Here is a 21,458-nt window from a genome sequence, read left to right as displayed (position 1 = left end):
AAACAAAGTTATGTAAAGATTCTCTTTATTATCTGTTTGTCTGTCCAATAATAAGATAATACAGATTGATGTAGTGGTTGAAAAATGTATTTTGGTGCTGACGAAAACTATATTATAGAGCGGCGGTGTCCCTTAACATCTTCAACTTAACAGAATACTATCTACTACAGTAACTGCTCTGTGACGAGCAAAGTCATTTTGAACGGTACATTGTATTTCAGATTCGTGAGAATATTGTCAACGCTGTATACCAGACCGCTAGTTTGGTCAACAGTGTTGAGGCCATCCAGCAATCCTGTCTTACCGTAAAAGCAATCACGGGGAACAAGGAGGAGGTTTCTCCTGATGCACAGGTGAACACTCCTACACTCTAACATCTAATGGTTCGAAGAAATACCTTCAATTGGTACGAATAGTTTGTGAAAAGAAAAGCTACCCGAAAATGTAGTCTATGGGATGATTCAAGCCTCACCAAAGCATCTAACTATGTAGACATTGGAAAAGAGTGAAACGTTGAGCAACCATATTCATCCCCTACTATCAAACGGAGCATTGGAAAAGGCTATGCGAGGGTGAATTCCAATCACGACTTTAAGAATCACATCTCATAGTTTTGGTATGTGACTTTTCAGGTGGCTGCAGTGTCCGCGGTTGAGAACATGGCGGAACGACTACAGGACCTGGATGTCACGAAACAACCACCGGAAAGTCTGGAGGCGACTGCGAGCGGTACGTGTTTTGTTACTGTTTGGAATAAATTTGCTAAACATCTGCCCTTATCTCCTCCATGAAAATAGAAGCATGGTTTTACTAGACATGTCTGTGTGTGCCTGGTGCATGTCCGGCCGGCACTATGCAAAATGTATCTTCAAAAACTTTCAAGCAATAGCAATGATATTTGATACACTGGTATGTACTGGTAACCTGACGGTCAGAGGCCTCATGGTACCCAACCTTGGTACTGCAACAGGACTTATTTTTTTAGCATATTTGGCCTTGGACATCCTGTGGTCACACATAACATTTTTTGGTGACACATAATCTTAATATATACTGTAAGAAAGAAGTGGTGGTGTAAGCAGCTTGTTCACATTTGCAAGAGATTCGCTCTGAAAGTGCTGAAGAGGAAATTTGTCATATTTTGTTTTTCTAGAAATGGTACAAAGTCTCAGTAATATCATCGAGGCAACTGACACGACTGTGGAAAAAACGAAAGCAGTGACGGCAACGGCAAGCAAAGACTCCATACAAGAGGAAGACCTCTTAGCCATGACTCCGGATCAACTGGACCAAGCGAAAGCTGACAAACAGAGGGCGAAGGATGAAGCAGAGCAGAAAGAACAGAAGGCTACTGATGCGGTGAGGCAATTATCTGTACATGTCATAGGTCACAATAAGAGGCATGCGTGGTGAGTGCATTGTCATTAAATCAATTGGTAAATGTTGGCATTTGGAGCTGGAAAAATACAACTGCAGGTATAGGTTATTCCATTTTGCTACAAAAAAAACTTGCCTTGTTTAGGATGACTTGCACACCCTAGAGTAAGTGCAGTTTGTATGTGTTTATTTCTTGTCAACGGAGGTCAAAGGTCATCGGAGTTAGTTTTGGTGGTGTAGCGACGCTCACCGTTAGGATTTTGCTCAAAATCACTAGATTTACACTTCAGAGGTCAGAATACGCTATGAATGTAAGTTTTCATTGGCTTAACCTCAGATAGGTGAATTTTGACAGCATTTTCTTACATTTTTTTACATAATTGAATGGGAGACGCATTATTAGTGGGCCTTGCCCTACAATGAGTTATGTTAAAGTTAAGTGTATCATTCGGCACGTACACTAAAACCATCTTTTAGTTACACCAGATCTACACTTTATTCAAAATATTACAGGCAAAACAGGTGTCAACGAAAACGTTTAAAGCTGCCAAGGCCGTTTCTACTTTCGTTTTGAAAACGAAAACCCCTGGTTCACCCCCGGTGGTTATCGACTCGCCCAAACTGTCCATGACACTAGAGAAGTCCGAACCTAGCATGTTGGCAAACAAGACGGTGGACACTCGTGAGGGGTTTTTCAAGATGCCAGCTGCGATTGTAGCTGGACTGCATGGAACTTCTGATGCCGTTAATATTGAGGTATGGTGTTATTTTCTTTAGCTCTGTTTTCTTGACTGTTAATCTTTATCTGGAATATTGCTTTATAACGGGTAAACAATAAAAAATTTCACATCCAACTTAATTGAAACTTGTTATTAAAAAAGCTTGTTAGAACTAGCAGTTTAAGCTAATATAATTTTAGTATCCATATACATGTATATTGCAACATGTTTGTTAGCCTTGATACAGTATGTGAAAATGAATAATCTGCTTTCAGGTGGTTTCATCCCGAAATAATCCATTCAGTTGGGGTCAAAGCGCAAACAACATCAACAGTCCGGTGATGTCGTTGTCGCTACAAGGACCAGATAATGATGAAATCGAAGTGAACGGAATAGCAGAGCCAATAGAAATACGAATGGAGATAAACCCCCTCAAGGTGATGATACCTTTACGGTAGTCAGCACTTCTTATCTTTCCCATAAATCTTAAAACGGATTTAGCATAGGCCAGTAATACATTCAAGAAAGTGGAGGGGGGGCCGGATCCCCATAACAGAGCTTAGATACAACAGATCTGCCTATACAGACAGTATGCATAGTTCTAAGCACGTAACCAATTGGATAGTTTTAGTACTCTCTATGCAGAGGTTGGTGGGGAGGACCATTTATCATATAGACCGTTTTCTATCTCCACTCCCCATCAACGGGTATATAATAATCTTCCCCACCAACTTCTCCTTGGAGAGTGAGTGTTTAGCCCTTAGGATACCGTCTGCCCTGTTTGATATGCTAGGAGATTAGAGCTTAACCTACACTACTGTCGGAAAAAAGGAAAACCTTGAGCACAAGTATAAAAAGGGTTATTACTCCACTTATGCAAGATTAAGTGTATACAGTTTTATATCTAACAGGCACCGATCGCTGTGACGTATGAACCAGCCACGTTAACTCCGGAGGAGGACCTCTATGGCGACTACACGGATGTAGTGACTGACTATACATACCATTGTTTTGACGTCACGAATGTAGGCTACGAAATGCACATCGTCATTCGACCCACGAATCCAGGTAATAACAAAATCAGATGCCTTTTGGGAGAATACTTGGCTGAAATTCATTGTGTTTTTCCAAGAACAAGAAAACTGTTAATACTTACATATCCTCATATAGATTCGAGAAGTACTAATCCTTTTAGTGTATCTTAAAAGCTCGTTACTGTGATATTTACCAATGTGAAATACAAACAAATGAAAATATATGCACACACACACACATACACACATATATATATATATATATATATATATTCAGACATTCTCTCTTTATATTCAGACACATATAGAAATTTGAGAAAATTTCTAGGGTACTATAATAACTACACTTGTATTGCAGACGTTGAAACATTTGCCTATTTGAAAGAAGGGGAATACCCATCTTCTGATGATCACAATGTAAGTGTAGCCATCCCGCACGATGTGAGTGATGAGAGCGGAAAGTACTCACAGGAGGAGCTGGAGGAGCTGCGTCACAGCATCACCGTACCTCAGGACATGATCACACAGAATGGTACCTGGTACCTCGCTCTACAGGAGATGGGTAAGTTACCAAGCAGTTCCTGGATTGATAGCATATATGTTTAAGGAACAGTTGTTGCAGGTTTGAAGCTCTATTTGTATATACATCCTGTATAGAAACATCCCTGTCACAAGAAAATTTATCGCGAACTTTAGTCCCAACACTGCTCCTGTCACTATAAGAAAAAAAAGCATATTGCTCTAAGAACATGATCCTAAGAAAACGAACTTTTTCTTGTTCTTTTATTTACTTACACATTGAATGATATTGTTTATGGAAGAAAGCTTTTCGTCTACAAACAATGACTGAAAAAGAGTAGTGTGTTCATGTTGCAATCATCACTATCTGGAATCGTTGATGATTTCGCTTGGTCCAAATTTAGAAGAGGTTCGAATTTGTAATTCCTTAAGGCCATGTTGATTTGATTATATGGATGACATCCGCGCTCGCACCAATTTTCGGCCATTTCCAAAAAAAAAAGTTTTAGACCACACAATAAATTGTGCAAAGCAGCTGTAAAATGAGCACAAATATTCCGTAGATTGAAAAAAAATTAGTATCAGAAAACAGATAACTAATGCCATAGGATGTCAAAATGAATCTAAAGTCAAAGAATAAGATGTGAAAGGACAGAAAGAAAAAAATCTATTGTTGGTTGGGGGAGGTACCAGTACAGAAAATTCAGGTCCAGAGGATCATTTCCAGGTCCGGACATGAACCTGGACCTGATTGTCTGTGGAAACTTGAGAACTGGCAATACTCAAAACAATGGTAATTGGTCAATTTTGCTACAAAGGAATCTGTTTGGTGTATTATTGGACTCCCACTGCATTTTAAAATCCCATCTCCATGTAATAAAGGCTAACTGTCTCTGTACCTTTGACTGTAGAAACTTGGTGCAATTGACTATAAACTCTACTTGACTTCGCTCTTGTTGTCTTATTGGTCCCCCCCCCCCCCCGGTTAGACCCCAAATGGCTGCCGACATAGTGTGTCCATTTTGTAATTGGCGAAACCTGTTCCTCTGGTTTTTTTTTCAGGTCTGTTTTTTTTCGGATTGGTCCAAGAAGAAAAAAATGTTTTGCACCCGTATGATGTACTGGTCCCTACACCTAACTGTTGGTATACCATACTATGTGTGTTTAGTCCTATGTTCAACCTTCCTGGCCACTTTGATTTCATACTGAAGGCAACTTTTTTTTGGGCCAAACTTTTTTTTTATTCGCTCGCTCGCATCAGTTTTGGAGTTCTCGGAGGATGTCATCCATATAATCAAATCAACATGGCCTAAGCGAAGAATACTCTGAAGTAGCGTTGTGGACAATTTTTCTTTTAATATTCAAGGCATATTTTGCAGATCCAGGTAGCGATGCCCCCAATGGACCAATGACGTCCAACTACTCACTTCAGATCATCTTTTTCGGATGCAGATATTGGGACGAGGCAGGGGACAAATGGAAGGGAGATGGCTGCAAAGTAAACCTTTCTCTCATTAATTTTTCTGACGATATACTGAATCAAATATTCATAAACGTACATAAAGACGTGTAATTAAGAAAAGCCATTTCTGTTTGACCTGTGTTGCTTTGGCCCATTCAAATAGACGGCACTGTCGATGTGGCCTAAGATCAATCAGAACGTGCAGCGAGTACTTAAAAGCTCAAAGAAGTTGCTCTAGCGTAATATCTACGGCAACTTGTCAGCTCCTTTAGCTACCAAAAACTAAAATGTCAGAAACTTCTATGATCAACCACAGATCACTTAAGGAATTCCATAGATACCAATTTTATTTTATATTTTTTGTTCTTTGACTGCAAAGACAACAAAACATGCAAAGTCTACCAATTTTTGTCAAATTCGATGAATTGAGCTCTGGATCAAATCGCTCGGTCATACTGTAGTCACAGCCCTAGTGGAGTACGGAAACATTCAGAGAAAACAATAAGACACTTACTAATAACAATCTTGCTCATCATATACGATAATGCTGAAGTCAAAGAAACATTGTATCCGTTATAATTGTATTGCAGGTCTCTGAGTACTCCACGTCCCGGGCTACAATATGCCTCTGCACCCATCTGACGTCATTCGGAGCGGAGCTGTTCACTCCACCGAACATGATCGACTTCCGCACCGTCTTCAACAAAAACATCGGGGAGAACCCGTATGTCCTGTGTACCATCATAGCGCTGGTCGTCATCTACCTGGGTATGGCACTCCTGGCCAGAAGGGCTGATCAAAAGGACGTTCTCAAGGTGAAGAACCTATTGCTACGTATAAATTACATACTTAAAATAGAAAGTGATGGTTTCCGCACTATAACTCCTTACCATCAGTCATTAATATCCGCTACTAACAAGACAGTATATTCTTAACTGAGCACCTAGATGGAATAGTAGATAGGTAGATAATATACCAAATAAGAATAGAAATTGATAGTGTCCGCACTACTTTCTTATCATCAGGCATTGATAAACTCCACCAAAGTTCTCATCATCAAGCACACACATTATAGCCTTAGACAGCTTAAGTCACCACCAGCAACATTGTAGTACTCCGCCTAACTTCATTAAACAGTTCAGAATAAACGTAAGTCAGATTATCAGTCGGTGTCTTTCCTACCCGATAGAATGAAGATAGGGAAAACCCTTCTTTTCCATGATGATAAAGGTAGAATACATTTTATATCTGCAAGATGCTACTGATCTTTATCTAAAAAATTCTGGAGATCTGCACTCACTCTTTTCATGTATAATTCTCCCGTCTATAGTGGAGTGTCACAGCTCTCTCGGATAATCGGCTGATAGACTCCTATCACTACGAGGTTACGGTGTACACAGGCATGAGGAAGGGTGCAGGCACAAAGTCCAATATCTTCTTCATTCTGCACGGAGATAATGGCAAAAGTCGGACCCGACGTTTGGCTGGCAAAGGAAAGGTAAATTATCTGCTTTGAATTGTAATATCTTTACATTTTGACCACTGTTTGCTGAATTCTAAACAGGCATTGTTGATTTGCATTGTAGACAACGTAATAAAATCAAGGAAGTATTTTGATAATTTGCATGCATTTTCATATAAAAGATGTGATTTAGAAAAAAAACATTGAAACGTTCGGTGTTTGCCCCTTTAATCAATTCCAAGCAAGTGTTGAAAGACAAAATAGTAACGTATTCTATCACCTTTTAGTTTTGGTTACAAACGGCCTTACGTATGGTATGGTCGCAGTTGTCGTGCGACCCTCCTAAGATCGCAAATTGAGGGATAGTCTTACGACTGTGTTGCTGACATGATTGAAGTCGTGCATCGGTAAAAAACAGCCGTCTTGTTGAAAACATGCTGTCTCATATCCTTGTTGGCGATTGGTTCTGACATCGACACAGGCTGCTTGAAAATCCGCCGGCATTTACGTCGTACAATGGCTTTTGACGAATGTGACCTCACCATAACCTGCTTGGCGATTTCTTTTGAATCTATTTGGATTATTGTCGCAGGAGTTCAGCCGGGGAAGTGTTAACCAGTTCCTGATGAGTGAGATGAGGGATTTGGGTGGCCTGATGTCACTACAGATCTGGCACGACAACGGGGAGGAGAACATGGACGGATCCTGGTACCTGAACAGAGTACACGTGCGAGATCTGCAAACAAATGAAAGGTAGACTTTATGAAATTATGTTTGTTTAGTTGCCGCATTAAACATGGAACGTATACTTCTTTAGTATCCTAAAGCTGCAGTACGTCATCGTCAAAGAGCGATTTGGACGCTTAACGTATTTCATCAATAAAAGCGCATGTTTTTTGTGCTTTGTTGCCTTACAAGTCATATCTGTACGTTAGTGACATTCTCATTATAAAGTCAAGGGTAACACACATTCAAAGCTCCGGACGCAGCAACTTCGCCAACAGACTGCAGTCCAGTGAGATACCGCTTTAACCACTAACATTGGCAAAATTTCGATTGCGTGAGTATTATCATTCCAATGAAGGAAAATAGCTCTTAATATTATACAGTACTACACGATACATACGATTTATGTACAATCTCATAACTGCTACAGGTCCTACTTCATCTGCGATGATTGGCTGGCTGTGAATCTCGGAGACGGACAGATCAAACGAACACTGCCGGTGGCAACTGAGAAGGAAATGGTGCAGTTTGACCAACTCTTTCTCTCCACCGTAAGTTGGAGATTAGTTTTGACTTTTCTTGACGTACTATCATCCACGAGGCTCTACGTATGAGCCAGTTCGTATTTTCTAGCACGTATGCGTGGCGACAGGAAGCGTGGGCAATATGTCAAAGATGAAGGCCCTGGAGACATACAATGTAAACAAATCACACCTGAGCACACATTGGGAACTTTTAACAAGTCATGAGCCCTCGTGATCAACTTTGACATATTACCCTCAATTCAGACGGCGTCGCACGCGTACTCAAAAGTATGAAAGAACCTATTAAGCAAGTGTACAAATGCTACCTCTATGTCGTTTCCGGACTCTGTATAATTTATTGAACATTCTTTATGACAGAAAAATTAGCAATATGAAGAAGACGAATGGATGATGATGACAGGATTCATAACAAAATTTACTAGTGTACAGCACTACCTGGAATTTTATATGATAAACAGATATGGGAAATATCAAATGGGTGCTGACATATTCAAAATTGCTTATAATTTTTAATGTTTCTTTTTGAATTGCTGTGACAGGTGAAGAAGGACTTCAGTGACGGCCACCTGTGGTTCTCTGTGTTCTCCCGTCCGACCAGAAGTAACTTCACCCGAGTTCAGCGAGTCACGTGCTGCTTGTCTCTGCTCTTCTGTACCATGGTGTCTAACGCCATGTGGTCAGTACTGAAATCGTCAAAGTATTATCAAAACCACAGCGTTATGTTGAACGTAGGGATAAAACAACGGAGTCCATCTTTAAACAGTCAACACAATGACATTTCACACATTGTAGTCCTGTCACTGTGCGAAAGGGTGTCATTTCCGGACATTTCTATGTTTGTATACATCCGGATCGGGACCGTTTCTGGATATATCCGGACAATATCCGGACGAAATCTAGAGTTAGCTATTTATCTCATTCTTTTAGCTCAAAAAAGTATTTCTCATGAAAAGCTTGATAATTACAAAATATGTGATAGTGATGAGTAAAACCTTTGTCTCATTTTTTCGCCAACAAGGATTTTCATTCTTCTTCTGGAGAATAAATGTGATAGCAACCCCTTTATCACATTTATTCTCCATAGAGAGATCCTGAAACTTTCTTCTGGAGAATAAATGTGATAGCAACCCCTTTATCACATTTATTCTCCATAGAGAGAACCAAGATTCTTCTTCTGGAGAATAAATGTGATAGCAACCCCTTTATCACATTTATTCTCCATAGAGAGAACCAGGATTCTTCTTCTGGAGAATAAATGTGATAGCAACCCCTTTATCACATTTATTCTCCATATAGAGATCCTGAAACTTTCTTCTGGAGAATAAATGTGATAGCAGCCCCTTTATCACATTTATTCTCCATAGAGAGAAACAAGATTCTTCTTCTTGAGAATAAATGTGATAGCAACCCCTTTATCACATTTATTCTCCATAGAGAGATCCTGAAACTTTCTTCTGGAGAATAAATGTGATAGCAACCCCTTTATCACATTTATTCTCCATAGAGAGAACCAAGATTCTTCTTCTGGAGAATAAATGTGATAGCAACCCCTTTATCACATTTATTCTCCAAAGAGAGAACCAGAATTCTTCTTCTGGAGAATAAATGTGATAGCAACCCTCTTATCACATTTATTCTCCAAAGAGAGAACCAGAATTCTTCTTCTGGAGAATAAATGTGATAGCAACCCTCTTATCACATTTATTCTCCATAGAGAGAACCAGAATTCTTCTTCTGGAGAATAAATGTGATAGCAACCCCTTTATCACATTTATTCTCCAAAGAGAGAACCAGAATTCTTCTTCTGGAGAATAAATGTGATAGCAACCCTCTTATCACATTTATTCTCCAAAGAGAGAACCAGAATTCTTCTTCTGGAGAATAAATGTGATAGCAACCCTCTTATCACATTTATTCTCCAAAGAGAGAACCAGAATTCTTCTTCTGGAGAATAAATGTGATAGCAACCCCTTTATCACATTTATTCTCCAAAGACAGAACCAGAATTCTCCTTCTGGAGAATAAATGTGATAAAGGCCTGTTCGTATCAGTATGGGGTTAACGTCACTAGCTCGCAGCATGCAATCGTTTCCGGAATTAAACACCACACACGTTACATTTGGGTGTAATATATTGTCCTTGATTTGGGGAGAAACTTTATGAATGTTACGTACATACACTTCTGTTGGTTATATAACGTCCTTGATTTGGGGGAAACTGTATAAGTTTTCTCCAGAGCTGAGGTTTGTCCAGACGAAGCGCCCCTATTTTGCGAACATGAGACCGGAAAAGACGTCACGGGGTACTCCCCCAACTCCGCGGGATGGAACAAAAACATAAATCGGCATGGAAAGCCATCTGACTTTGTCATAGAGAACTCTTAGAGTTCGTCAGGCCAGGTAGGGACAAGGTAGTTGTTTTAGGTTGGGACCCCGTCTTACGTCCCTTCCGAAAGACGAAAGCAATCACTTCTTACAACATGTCCGAACCTAGCCAAGCTGAACCGACCCCGGAATCCAGACATCGAACTCATCAGGCCCACAGATCCATGGAATTGGATCCAGATGGGTAGGCCACGGAGATTTTGGTAATTTACATACCCGATAGAGTCGGAACACAGTTAACTTCAGATTCTAACTGAAAGGAAATTTTATTTGCTGACGATGCACAGCGAGAGGAAGCGAACGTGAAACGTGGGAAGGTGAATTCAGAAGTTTCACCGTTTCACAGACGGCACTTTGTCACCAGTCGTCTTCCAGAGCGTTTCAAACAATTGAAGTAAATAGGCATTTTCCTATCATTTTTTGTGGTAAAATCTGAGAAAAATACCGATACATGTTGGTACGCAGAAGTTGACAAGATATGCAAGTCGTTGTTCCAGAAACGTGTACAACAAGACGAGCTGTATCCATGATGTGTTCAAAAATTCAACAGAAACACGGGACTGTTATTCCAGAGATGTTTAAGACCTGACGAGATGTAGTTATGGTTTGCGCAGTACTGTACCTGAAACACAGGACTAGCACATTAATTCTCCAGAAAGAACCCTGGTTCTCTCTTTGAAGAATTAATGTGATAAGTGTTTGCCACTAACTGGCAAAGACTACACATGTCATTGTGTCCGTACCTTGGTCTCCGTACGTGCTTTCCGCAACATCCTGACAAGGTTACCTCGGCGAGTACGGTATGCACTTTCTATTGGTATACTTGTATTAGTTCACACGCGCTACTCAACAGTACGATTTGCAGTGACATTCATAACTATGCCACTAGTTAACGAAGGCAATACGCCTGACTTAAAGTGATACATAGCTCATACGTTGTTAATGATGTTAATGGTGAGATCTAACCGTCTTTATCTTTGATTTTTTAAATGGACTCTAAATCGGAACGGAATTTGCGCAAATCACGAATCGAGACGTCGCACAACGACGAAAACCGGAAACGATTGCATGCTGCGAGCTAGTGACGTTAACCGCAAACTGATACGAAGAGGCCTTTATCACATTTATTCTCCAGAAGAAGGATCCTGGTTCTGTCTTTGGAGAATTAATGTGATAAGAGGGTTGCTATCATATTTATTCTCCAGAAGAAGGATTCAGGATCTCTCTATGGAGAATAAATGTGATAAAGGGGTTACTATCACATTTATTCTCCAGAAGAAGGATTAGGGTTCTCTCTTTGGAGAATAAATGTGATAAAGGGGTTGCTATCACATTTATTCTCCAGAAGGAGAATTCTGGTTCTCTCTTTGGAGAATAAATGTGATAAAGGGGTTGCTATCACATTTATTCTCCAGAAGAAGAATTCTGGTTCTCTCTATGGAGAATAAATGTGATAAAGGGGTTGCTATCACATTTATCCTCCAGAAGAAGAATTCTGGTTCTCTCTATGGAGAATAAATGTGATAAAGGGGTTGCTATCACATTCATTCTCCAGAAGAAGAATTCTGGTTCTCTCTATGGAGAATAAATGTGATAAAGGGGTTGCTATCACATTTATTCTCCAGAAGGAGAATTCAGGATCTCTCTATGGAGAATAAATGTGATAAAGGGGTTGCTATCACATTTATTCTCCAGAAGAAGAATCCTGGTTCTCTCTATGGAGAATAAATGTGATAAAGGGGTTGCTATCACATTTATTCTCCAGAAGAAGAATCCTGGTTCTCTCTATGGAGAATAAATGTGATAAAGGGGTTGCTATCACATTTATTCTCCAGAAGAAGAATCCTGGTTCTCTCTATGGAGAATAAATGTGATAAAGGGGTTGCTATCACATTTATTCTCCAGAAGAAGAATCCTGGTTCTCTCTATGGAGAATAAATGTGATAAAGGGGTTGCTATCACATTTATTCTCCAGAAGAAGAATCCTGGTTGTCTCTATGGAGAATAAATGTGATAAAGGGGTTGCTATCACATTTATTCTCCAGAAGAAGAATCCTGGTTCTCTCTATGGAGAATAAATGTGATAAAGGGGTTGCTATCACATTTATTCTCCAGAAGAAGAATCCTGGTTCTCTCTATGGAGAATAAATGTGATAAAGGGGTTGCTATCACATTTATTCTCCAGAAGAAGAATCCTGGTTCTCTCTATGGAGAATAAATGTGATAAAGGGGTTGCTATCACATTTATTCTCCAGAAGAAGAATCCTGGTTCTCTCTATGGAGAATAAATGTGATAAAGGGGTTGCTATCACATTTATTCTCCAGAAGAAGAATCCTGGTTCTCTCTATGGAGAATAAATGTGATAAAGGGGTTGCTATCACATTTATTCTCCAGAAGAAGATTGTAGTAACACTTATTTGGTGAATTAATGTGATATAAAAACCTAAATCCTTTATCACATCTTTTTCAGTTATCACGACATTTATTTTATATACTTTTCAGTGCTAAATAAATGTGATAAATAATCAGGTCTCGAAATCTGACATGACTCCCCTGCGTTTTCGGAAAATTTCAGGAGTCCGGAACGGGACCATTTAATTCCTGCCTCATATCCGGATTTCCAGTAATGGAACGTTTTCGGACTCTTTGGAGACAAACCACGTTCCGAATATTTCGTATAAATCCGGACAATTTCAGAAGTCCGGAACGGGACCAAATAATTACGTCTCATATCCGGATTTCCAGTAATGGAACGTGTTCGGACTCTTTGGATACAATTCACGTTCCGAATATTTCGTATTAATCCGGATAATTTCAGGAGTCAAGAATGGGACCATATAATCATGTCGCATATCCGGATTTCAAGTAATGGAACGTTCTAGGACTCTTTGGAGACAAAACACGTTCCGAACATTTCATATTTTCTGAGCGCGTTCGGGGCTATTACGCCCCGGAAAGGTTGCATAAACTTAAGATATACTGAAACATCATAGGAACAATACAACACATTATTTCAGAATATCCAGTAACTTTACGATCATGCTAAATACCTAATATTTAACGTTTCCTGTCCGTTTTAACCCCGAAAATGCTAACTCGGTAAGGCTACATTTTGTGAAAGCTTTTCAAAGACTTTCCTGTATAAATCAGATGACACAAGTATCACAACAAATACATTATGTGGAGGAACAGATCATGTTAACGTCAAGGGGCAAATCAATATGTATTTGTCTCTTAGTCTTACCAAGGAAGTTTTAGCTCACTACAACCTCATTGGTCTTCACAAAAAGTGAAGCTCGAATGAAGCCAAAGTTAAACAGTTCACTGTCAGATCCAATAATATCAAGCCCAAGTCAATAACATCATAACAAAACTGGTCAGTTTAAATGTACAATATCAAATGTACAGTATCCGACACAAGTCTAACGTTATAAACCATACAATCAATATTCGTAGGATAAAAATGTCATTACGAAATCAGTACGACAGTCCATTTTCAAGTCCTCTATAAGTCCGTATCGTGTTGACTGTGGAATCATCGTCCGGGGCGCCCTCTTCTGCGTCTTCGTGGTAGTGGACGATCATTGGCGACGGAAGATGCTCTGGCAAGACCCCGCAATATCGACGGCACGTCTCGAGGAAAGTCCGTTCCATTGCATAGTCCAGGCACTGTCCGTCTTCAGAGTAGAAACAGTTCTGGCAGGATTAAACGGCACCGGTCACAGACTGTCGTAAGTGTTACCAGGAGGTAGGCCTCGGTCGTCGGCATGGCAGGACAGACGATTGGGAAACAGAGGCTCAGCGGCTGGAATGGAAAAAAACGGCTAGTAACTGCCCCGAACCCATGAACGGTACATGTAAAATTATTTCAAACAACACGGCCATAAAAATCACAGCAGGGCAAGACGGGGACAAAGGCAGGAATCTGGAGTCGGCTATCATCAAAGGGTGCGGGCCACACAGATGGCACAGATAAGGACCCCCAGAGAACGAATGGAATTTTATATGCACACAATCACATTGGTCCTAGTGAGGAGATTACAGTTTCTCCTTGGTTCTATTAAAGATTTAGCCAGCCAGAACAACAGGACAGGAAAGTTTAGAAGCAGCCGTCACGGCACATACAGCACAAAATAATATGAGAATTTAACTAACTATGGAACGGGCAATTTGTAAACAAGCCGGGGATGACACGCGGGGGTTCCAACTGAAAGAGAAGTGATCTATCATACAACAATCTTTACAAAGAGATCACACTACTAATTACTAAATACACAAAACACTAGGCCTAGGAAGGGATAACAGACATTGCTGACAGACATATACGGAACTAAGAACGGTAACTGCTATGTATATACAATCTATGTATTAGAGAGCTACACTACTCACTTTTTGGTCCGGTAGCGGCTAGCGGCAGCGGCAACTGAGATTCAAATCTAGTTTCAAACCTAACTGCTGTCACCAGCTGGTCTACTATTGGTCTAGTCAAGTCATGTGACTTCCTAATATAGTCTTGTTACCTAAGGACTCCTCCAGATGGTTCCAAGCAAGTTAGTGTCATCCATCTTGCCTGTTTCACAGAAACACATGGCATTGTGCATTATTTTTGTGAATAAATGCATCATGTACTTACCAGTTTCAAAGTTGTACACAGCAGCAAACGCTGTGGCGCGGTGTAGGCTGTTATCTGCAACGACTGCCCCAGTAGGCGCACCGTTGACATGCCAACGTACTGGTCTGCTCGGCACTTTGCACAGCTTGCATAACCGCTTTACGAGTAAAGTTGCCTCGTGATATTGTCCGGATATGGAACATTCCCACACAGCAACGCTGGAATTCAATATCATGAGTGACTTTTTGTCATGATATTGTCCGGATATGGACCTATCCCAAACTGCACCGCTGGTGTGGAGTGTTTTGACTGAACTTTTTCAAGATATTGTCCGGATATGGACCTATCCCAAACTGCACCGCTGGTGTGGAGTGTTTTGACTGAACTTTTTCAAGATATTGTCCGGATATGGACCTATCCCAAACTGCACCGCTGGTGTGGAGTGTTTTGACTGAACTTTGTTCATGATATTGTCCGGATATGGACCTATCCCAAACTGCACCGCTGGGGTGGAGTGTTTTGACTGAACTTTGTTCAAGATATTGTCCGGATATGGACCTATCCCAAACTGCACCGCTGGGGTGGAGTGTTTTGACTGAACTTTATTCATGACATTGTCCGGATATGGACCTATCCCAAACTGCACCGCTGGGGTGGAGTATTTTGACTGAACTTTGTTCAAGATATTGTCCAGATATGCAAAGAAACAATAATACTTGACTCATAATTGTTACCATCGCAAAGATTGCTTTCTGTGTCATTTGATTGTAAATGTCGATGTCAGTATATTTGCACATGTATATGGAAGCCTAAGCTTCAATTACCAGAAAATTACAGAGTAAACATACATTGACATCGGGCATACTCGTTGTAGAATAAAAACACATATACAGAAGCAAAAACGTTAATGACGTGTATTTGACAAGATAGGAAACCTTTTTAAGGATACCCAACAAAACAATCTCAGATTCATGTATGACAAGAAAAGTAATTTGTTAACCATTATGTTGTCCGAAAACTGATCTCTGGAATGTTTCTGTTTTGGACATCTGTCGTAAATGGAACGGAATATGAATTCGGAAGGAGCGAAAATTTCGGCAAAAAAAATGCAGTCTTATTTGTTCAGATGCGCAATAAAACAATCACCGATTCACAATTCACGTATAGAATGCCTTTATCGGCAACGGTCAGAATATGCTAACTTCGAATCTGTCCTAAAACTAATCCATGGAATATCTGTCGCGGATATGTCTCGTAAATGGAAAGAAAAGAAAATAGTATGAATTCGAAAACATGAAACGTCCCTGACACGTATTCGGAAGAACGGGAAATTCTATCCGTCCGGGCATGTGCTGAAACACTTCATGACTCATGATATTCTGACACATAATGAATTGAAAATGTCATCTGACAATGGCCCAGAAATAATGCACATCATGCTTCGTGCAAACTCCTAATTTGTCCGGGTATTCCTTATCGAAATGTATGGACCTTGGATATGTAAAGAATGTAGACCATATCACGTATTCGGAGGCAAGAAACGTCAATGGCGCGTATCTTGAAAAGCAGGAAAGTCTTATTTGTCCGGATACATAACAAGACAATTCCTGACTCATGATATTTCCAGATATGGGAAATATTGAACATCGTGCCCGGACACAGTCCGAATATTTAGCATGTCCAAAAATATGTCAACTCCGACTTTGTCCGGAAATCACACCCTTTCGCACAGTGTGTATGAGGCAACAACTTTGCCAACTCTGTCATCACATTGGTTCAGTAAGTAATATTACGGTAGACGGTAGAACTAACATCTTCAACTGAGGTGAAGTATGCATTATTCTTTTTCAAGTATGGAGAGGTTTAAAACTTGAGGCTAGCTGATGCCTGAAGCTCCCTCATACACTGTCTGTCGACTTAACGTCCCCATCCGAAATAACAAATGCAACCCCCCCACCGCGTACGTGCGGGGCTTGAACCCTCATACTGCCTTGCAATTTTCCCTGCAGGTACGAGACCGAGCAGAAGGTGAAGACGGTCCACGCCATCACTATCGGGTCACTGACCTTCACGTGGCACCAGATGTATGTCAGCATCATGAGCAGCCTCATCATCTTCCCGGTCAACATTGGACTCGTCACGCTCTTCAGGTAACGACGAGATATCAAAACCTGACGTGCCTCTGCAGTACGTAACAAGCCGCTAGGGGGGGAGGGGCAAAATCATGAATAGGTCTTATCAAGAGCTACCCACAAATCAAATATCACAATGTAATCCATCCTTTCCTTCTCAAGTTACTTGTATGGCGTTAATCCACGAACTGAGTTAAAGTTACAATCGGTGTCTAACGAAGTCTACAATGACCAATCTATACTAGTATGTACACGCTCACCTTCTCGCGTCAAGACAGCTGTAGGTGTAAGGACAGACGAAGCGTATTAAAATAAAAACCAGGAGTCTATTTTATATGCCCACCGATGGGCTCAAGATTAGGAAGTAGTTGGACTTAATATACATTGTATTTGTATTGGTCGTTTTTCTCATAACTTTTCTTCAGTGCAATTTGCCAGTTTGAGGACAAGCTAGTATAAGCATTTTATGCCGTGAATTGCCCTTTATGCTATATGCATTATGTTGCGATGTTTGTTGCCGTGCCTTATACTATTACTGTGAAATATCAGGAAAGTTCGTCCGAAAGAATCGAACCTCTACGATGGAGTCAACTCCAACAAGAGAAAGAGTAGCATCGTACGAACGCCCGATGACAAGGGCAGCGTTAACAACATAGACATAGAGTCTGCAGAGAACAACCCCGGCGATGAAACTCCTGCAAAGAAGCCGTTTCTGCTTCCTCCGTGGATGGTGTACGTGGCGTGGATCGTCGCCTTCCTTGTGACCTTCACGTCCGCGTTCTTCAGCGTGCTGTACAGTCTGGACTGGGGCCCGAAGAAGTCCGTCAACTGGCTGACGTCCATGTTCCTATCGTTCTCATTATCACTGCTAGTAGTGGATCCAATAAAGGTACAAACCTTTTAAGTTCGTAATCGTATCCTCTACTTAGCTTAACCCTACCTAGACCAGGCCTGATTATACCTTCGCTTGTGATATGGTCCACCATCTTGGCTTTTGACGAATTACGTCGTTGAAATAGCATGTATAATGAATATCAACGCATGACGTTAAATTTGATTGCATACGATGTTAATGATGTTAGAAAACGGCTTAGCAAGAAAGTAGTGAATTTTCGAAAACATGCCTGTCAGGAAGCTGTTGCTATGGCAACGCGAAAAACATATACTTTATATATCATAATTTTAGACTTGTTGCCAACAAAATAATTTTTTGGGAAAAGTGAGCACGTCCTCGCACATATCGTACGGCAGTTACAGTAATTTTACGTGAACGTATGTGATACAAAGGAGGTAATCGTAAGAAATCCAAACTACTACTATCCCGGCCGAAAGCTCTGATTTGAAAGTGCAATTGATGGATGTCAAATATTGGACAACGTATTAGGATTAATAGATAAATAGATAATCGTGTTTTATATCACAGCCTTTCAAACGGAAATTCTCTTCTAAATCAGTGGCAACTTTTAATGCTTTTCGGCTATACGTGGACATCGTTTTTCATTTTCTCTGTAATTTTCTAGGTTCTGGCCGTCGCAGCCATTCTTTCCTGTTTGCTGAAGAAGCCAAGTGATGAGGACAACGACTCAGACGAAGTAAAAGCAAAGACTTTAGATCAGGATGACGAATGGATATACGAAATCCCACCCGAGGACAGCGAAGACGGTTTGTTTATAGTAATTTGAATTTTAACATCCATGAAAATGGAGGTATTGTAAACAGTTGGTGTGTTTGCTTGTAGTGGTGTGTCCGCGGTTCCCCAATAGCATTTGAATGTTAGGCATGTCGGGGCGCAAAGAGGAGAATAGATCAAAGGTACGTACCAGGAAGATCCCCAATTGTTGCAGGAAATGAAGTAGCGTTGTCTGAGTTCTAGATGTTTTAGCTCTTGCAGCCATAGGCTGAATGATGTCTTGTTGTACATCAAATAAAGTCTGCATTAATAATCTTAATCAAACATTTATAAATTCAGTTTTACAATATCCGTTGTTTTATTCCTGGCACATATTTAAAACTAATGGATCACATGTACCTCTTTAACCCAGAATACGAGGACGAAAAGATAAAGGAGCCTGATCCAGAGATGTTGGCAAAGGCAAGAGAAGAACTCGCCACACAAGCGAAGATGTCCGACCTGCTTCGGGAAATCGCCCGATATTTCCTGTTGGTCCTGGTCCTGATGTTTATCGCCTACAGCCACAGGGATCCAAACGCCTACCGTGCCGTGGAGACGTTTCGTGATTCCTTCGTAAACGTCAAGCTTTCTTTGGAACAGGTGTGTATCCTAACATTTACAACATTAAAAAGAATTAGAAGTACTGCAAGTATTGTTGATGATGAGCCCTGGAGTATGGAAAATGCCCGCATGACAACGGTGCTAAATACCTTAAAGGACGAAATGTTTGTGGTGGTTTTGCGTTCACAGTTTTTGCGTGACCGCCCCGAACATTTTCAGTAGAACCCCACAATTTTTAATACGAAAACACAATTTTCTTTGGTTGGCTAGTTTCAAAGCTGGCTAAGGTTCTCTTATACCATGAAAGTTTGCTGTAGAAGGGAGTTTGCCTTTCTTTTGCTCAACCAGTAACCTGTCTCTTTTGCGTAACGATGCCTATTAGACATCTTCCTTATAGCTTCTGACTGGAGTGATGCTTCTCGACGCTAAATGCACCAGATGTAGGTGGCGCTTTTGTGGCGAGAACACACGTAATCCCAAACGCAGCGAAGTTTGTATCCTCTTTTACAGTATGCGTTTTGATGACTTTTTCCCTTGATGTATACGTTCTCTAGGTTCGAACCCCTGATGATTTCTGGACATGGGCGAACGATACTCTCATTCCAGGCATCTATACTGAGTCATGGTACAACGGCAAACCTACCACCATACGGGAGCAGCAGTTCCTGTCCGACAAGGTGTCCTTCCGTGTAGGGCCTGCCAGGCTGAGACAGCTACGAGTTCCGCCAAGTACGTGCTTCTTCTAGCGTAACGTTGTTGCAATACGTACCCTCTACAATAAAAAAAGAAGACCTCAAAAACGTAGCCGCAAAAGGCAGATTATACGGTTAGGCCAACGTCACATTTCCACACCGGGACATGACCGGGCAGCTTTCGGAAACGAAAAGAATGATACCAGTGTGAAATACACCAAACTGCATAAGCCGTAAAGAGAATACTCGTGGGCATTATTTGTGTATATTTATCCGTAAACATATCTATTCTTACTTTCCACAAACAGCCCGGTGGGCCCCGGTTTGGAAATGTGACATTAGCCAAAGGAGGCTTTTGTAACGTCAGTTTTTTTTAAAACTGGCGGCAGTTGAATGCGATGCATGAAGAAAACCATTTATAACCTCAATAATGACTGACGTGTGATTTGTTGAATAATCGTTATTTAAAGCTCCCACACTCACTTCTGCAAATGATGACATTATTGCCTTCCAACTAACTTGCACGTTTTTTTATCCGTGACCATAAAGCTTCTTTGATATTAAATAACTGTAATTCAAGTACACATTGCTATGCGATGCTTTTGATCCATGGACATTAAAGGAAATCTTCAGAGCATTTCACAATTTATCTTTTGTGTCCTAGACTCCTGCAGCGTCGTAGAGGGTATGTTGGGGATCGTTGATGGATGCAATGCTGAGTATCAGAAAGACTACGAGGAACAGAGAACATTCCTGCCAGGCTGGAAGTACCACCCCAATGCCTCTCATCTCACAGGTTTACTATTCTCCATCTTTTTATATCCTTAATCTTACAAGATACGGCGTTACCTAAGCTTATTGATGCAACAGTATATATATTCTTCCAGCAAATTGGCAACAAATCACATTGAAGAGACTATCGAGACTTACATAACGAAATTCCCCATTTATGTCAATGCAGATGTACTATTGATGTTTCTGTTAGATAATGAAATCTTTAGCACTTAGAATATCATCGTTGTGCATATACTTCGGGGAACACCTATTGTCGAGTTTATCAATATCTTGCTTTGATCCTTATAGAAGGAGACTACTGGCGATACCAAAGTGCTACGGAACTTGGATCCTTCACGTATTACGGACGGTTGTACATGTACAGGTAAGTCCAAGATTCTCAATAAGTGCTTCGTCCTAGTAAAACGTAAAATTAGTCAAATGTCTTGTAGACTTGCAATTGGTATTTGGGCAAATCTATCGAGAGCAAAGACAGTATCCATTAAACAGTGTTCAATGCCAATGGGGCCGTTTTAATATTAGTGCTGGGACTTTGTAATTTGTTTAGCTCTTATTGAAAGGGATCGATAACTATAAATATGCATGCTTTCTGGTGATTGACAATAGTTTACCATACCCATAGTCACCCGACATTTATCTCATACGTGTTATGTAACGATTGTTAAACCTTTATCTGCGGGATAACCTATATAAAGGATATAAAGTCGACGGGTCCGGACGGTGGTTTCAAATATCAATATTTTCAAAATAACGCATGCGATTTGA

At 40.6% G+C, this 21,458-nt stretch overlaps 1 protein-coding gene across 1 annotated transcript; it reads left to right on the top strand.

The window, feature by feature from the left end:
- The first annotated feature begins 642 nt into the window (after positions 1–642).
- On the top strand, positions 643–19,952 carry LOC118427114 (polycystic kidney disease protein 1-like 2). The gene is made up of 17 exons (XM_035836750.1): positions 643–729; positions 1,154–1,359; positions 1,891–2,133; positions 2,372–2,533; positions 3,008–3,164; positions 3,489–3,692; positions 5,029–5,147; positions 5,702–5,926; positions 6,442–6,609; positions 7,166–7,326; positions 7,730–7,850; positions 8,384–8,520; positions 16,851–16,991; positions 17,523–17,862; positions 18,494–18,635; positions 19,016–19,245; positions 19,761–19,952. Exons 1-17 carry the CDS (start codon positions 660–662, stop codon positions 19,950–19,952), a joined length of 3,018 nt encoding a protein of 1,005 aa, XP_035692643.1. The 5' UTR covers positions 643–659.
- The last annotated feature ends 1,506 nt before the right edge of the window (positions 19,953–21,458 follow it).

This window comes from Branchiostoma floridae, chromosome 12, assembly GCF_000003815.2.
Source record: "Branchiostoma floridae strain S238N-H82 chromosome 12, Bfl_VNyyK, whole genome shotgun sequence".
Lineage (NCBI taxonomy): Eukaryota > Metazoa > Chordata > Leptocardii > Amphioxiformes > Branchiostomatidae > Branchiostoma > Branchiostoma floridae.
The sequence above is the reverse complement of the archived record's forward strand: the minus strand, read 5'-3'. Positions and strand labels throughout refer to the sequence as shown.

Bases quoted from the DNA above. Each gene is read 5' to 3' on its own strand.
- LOC118427114 (XM_035836750.1), top strand. From the start codon at position 660: ATGGCGGAACGACTACAGGACCTGGATGTCACGAAACAACCACCGGAA. The intron at 3,693-5,028 runs GTAAGTTACCAA...CATATTTTGCAG, and splicing joins CCTCGCTCTACAGGAGATGG to ATCCAGGTAGCGATGCCCCC. The intron at 8,521-16,850 runs GTCAGTACTGAA...TTTTCCCTGCAG, and splicing joins ATGGTGTCTAACGCCATGTG to GTACGAGACCGAGCAGAAGG.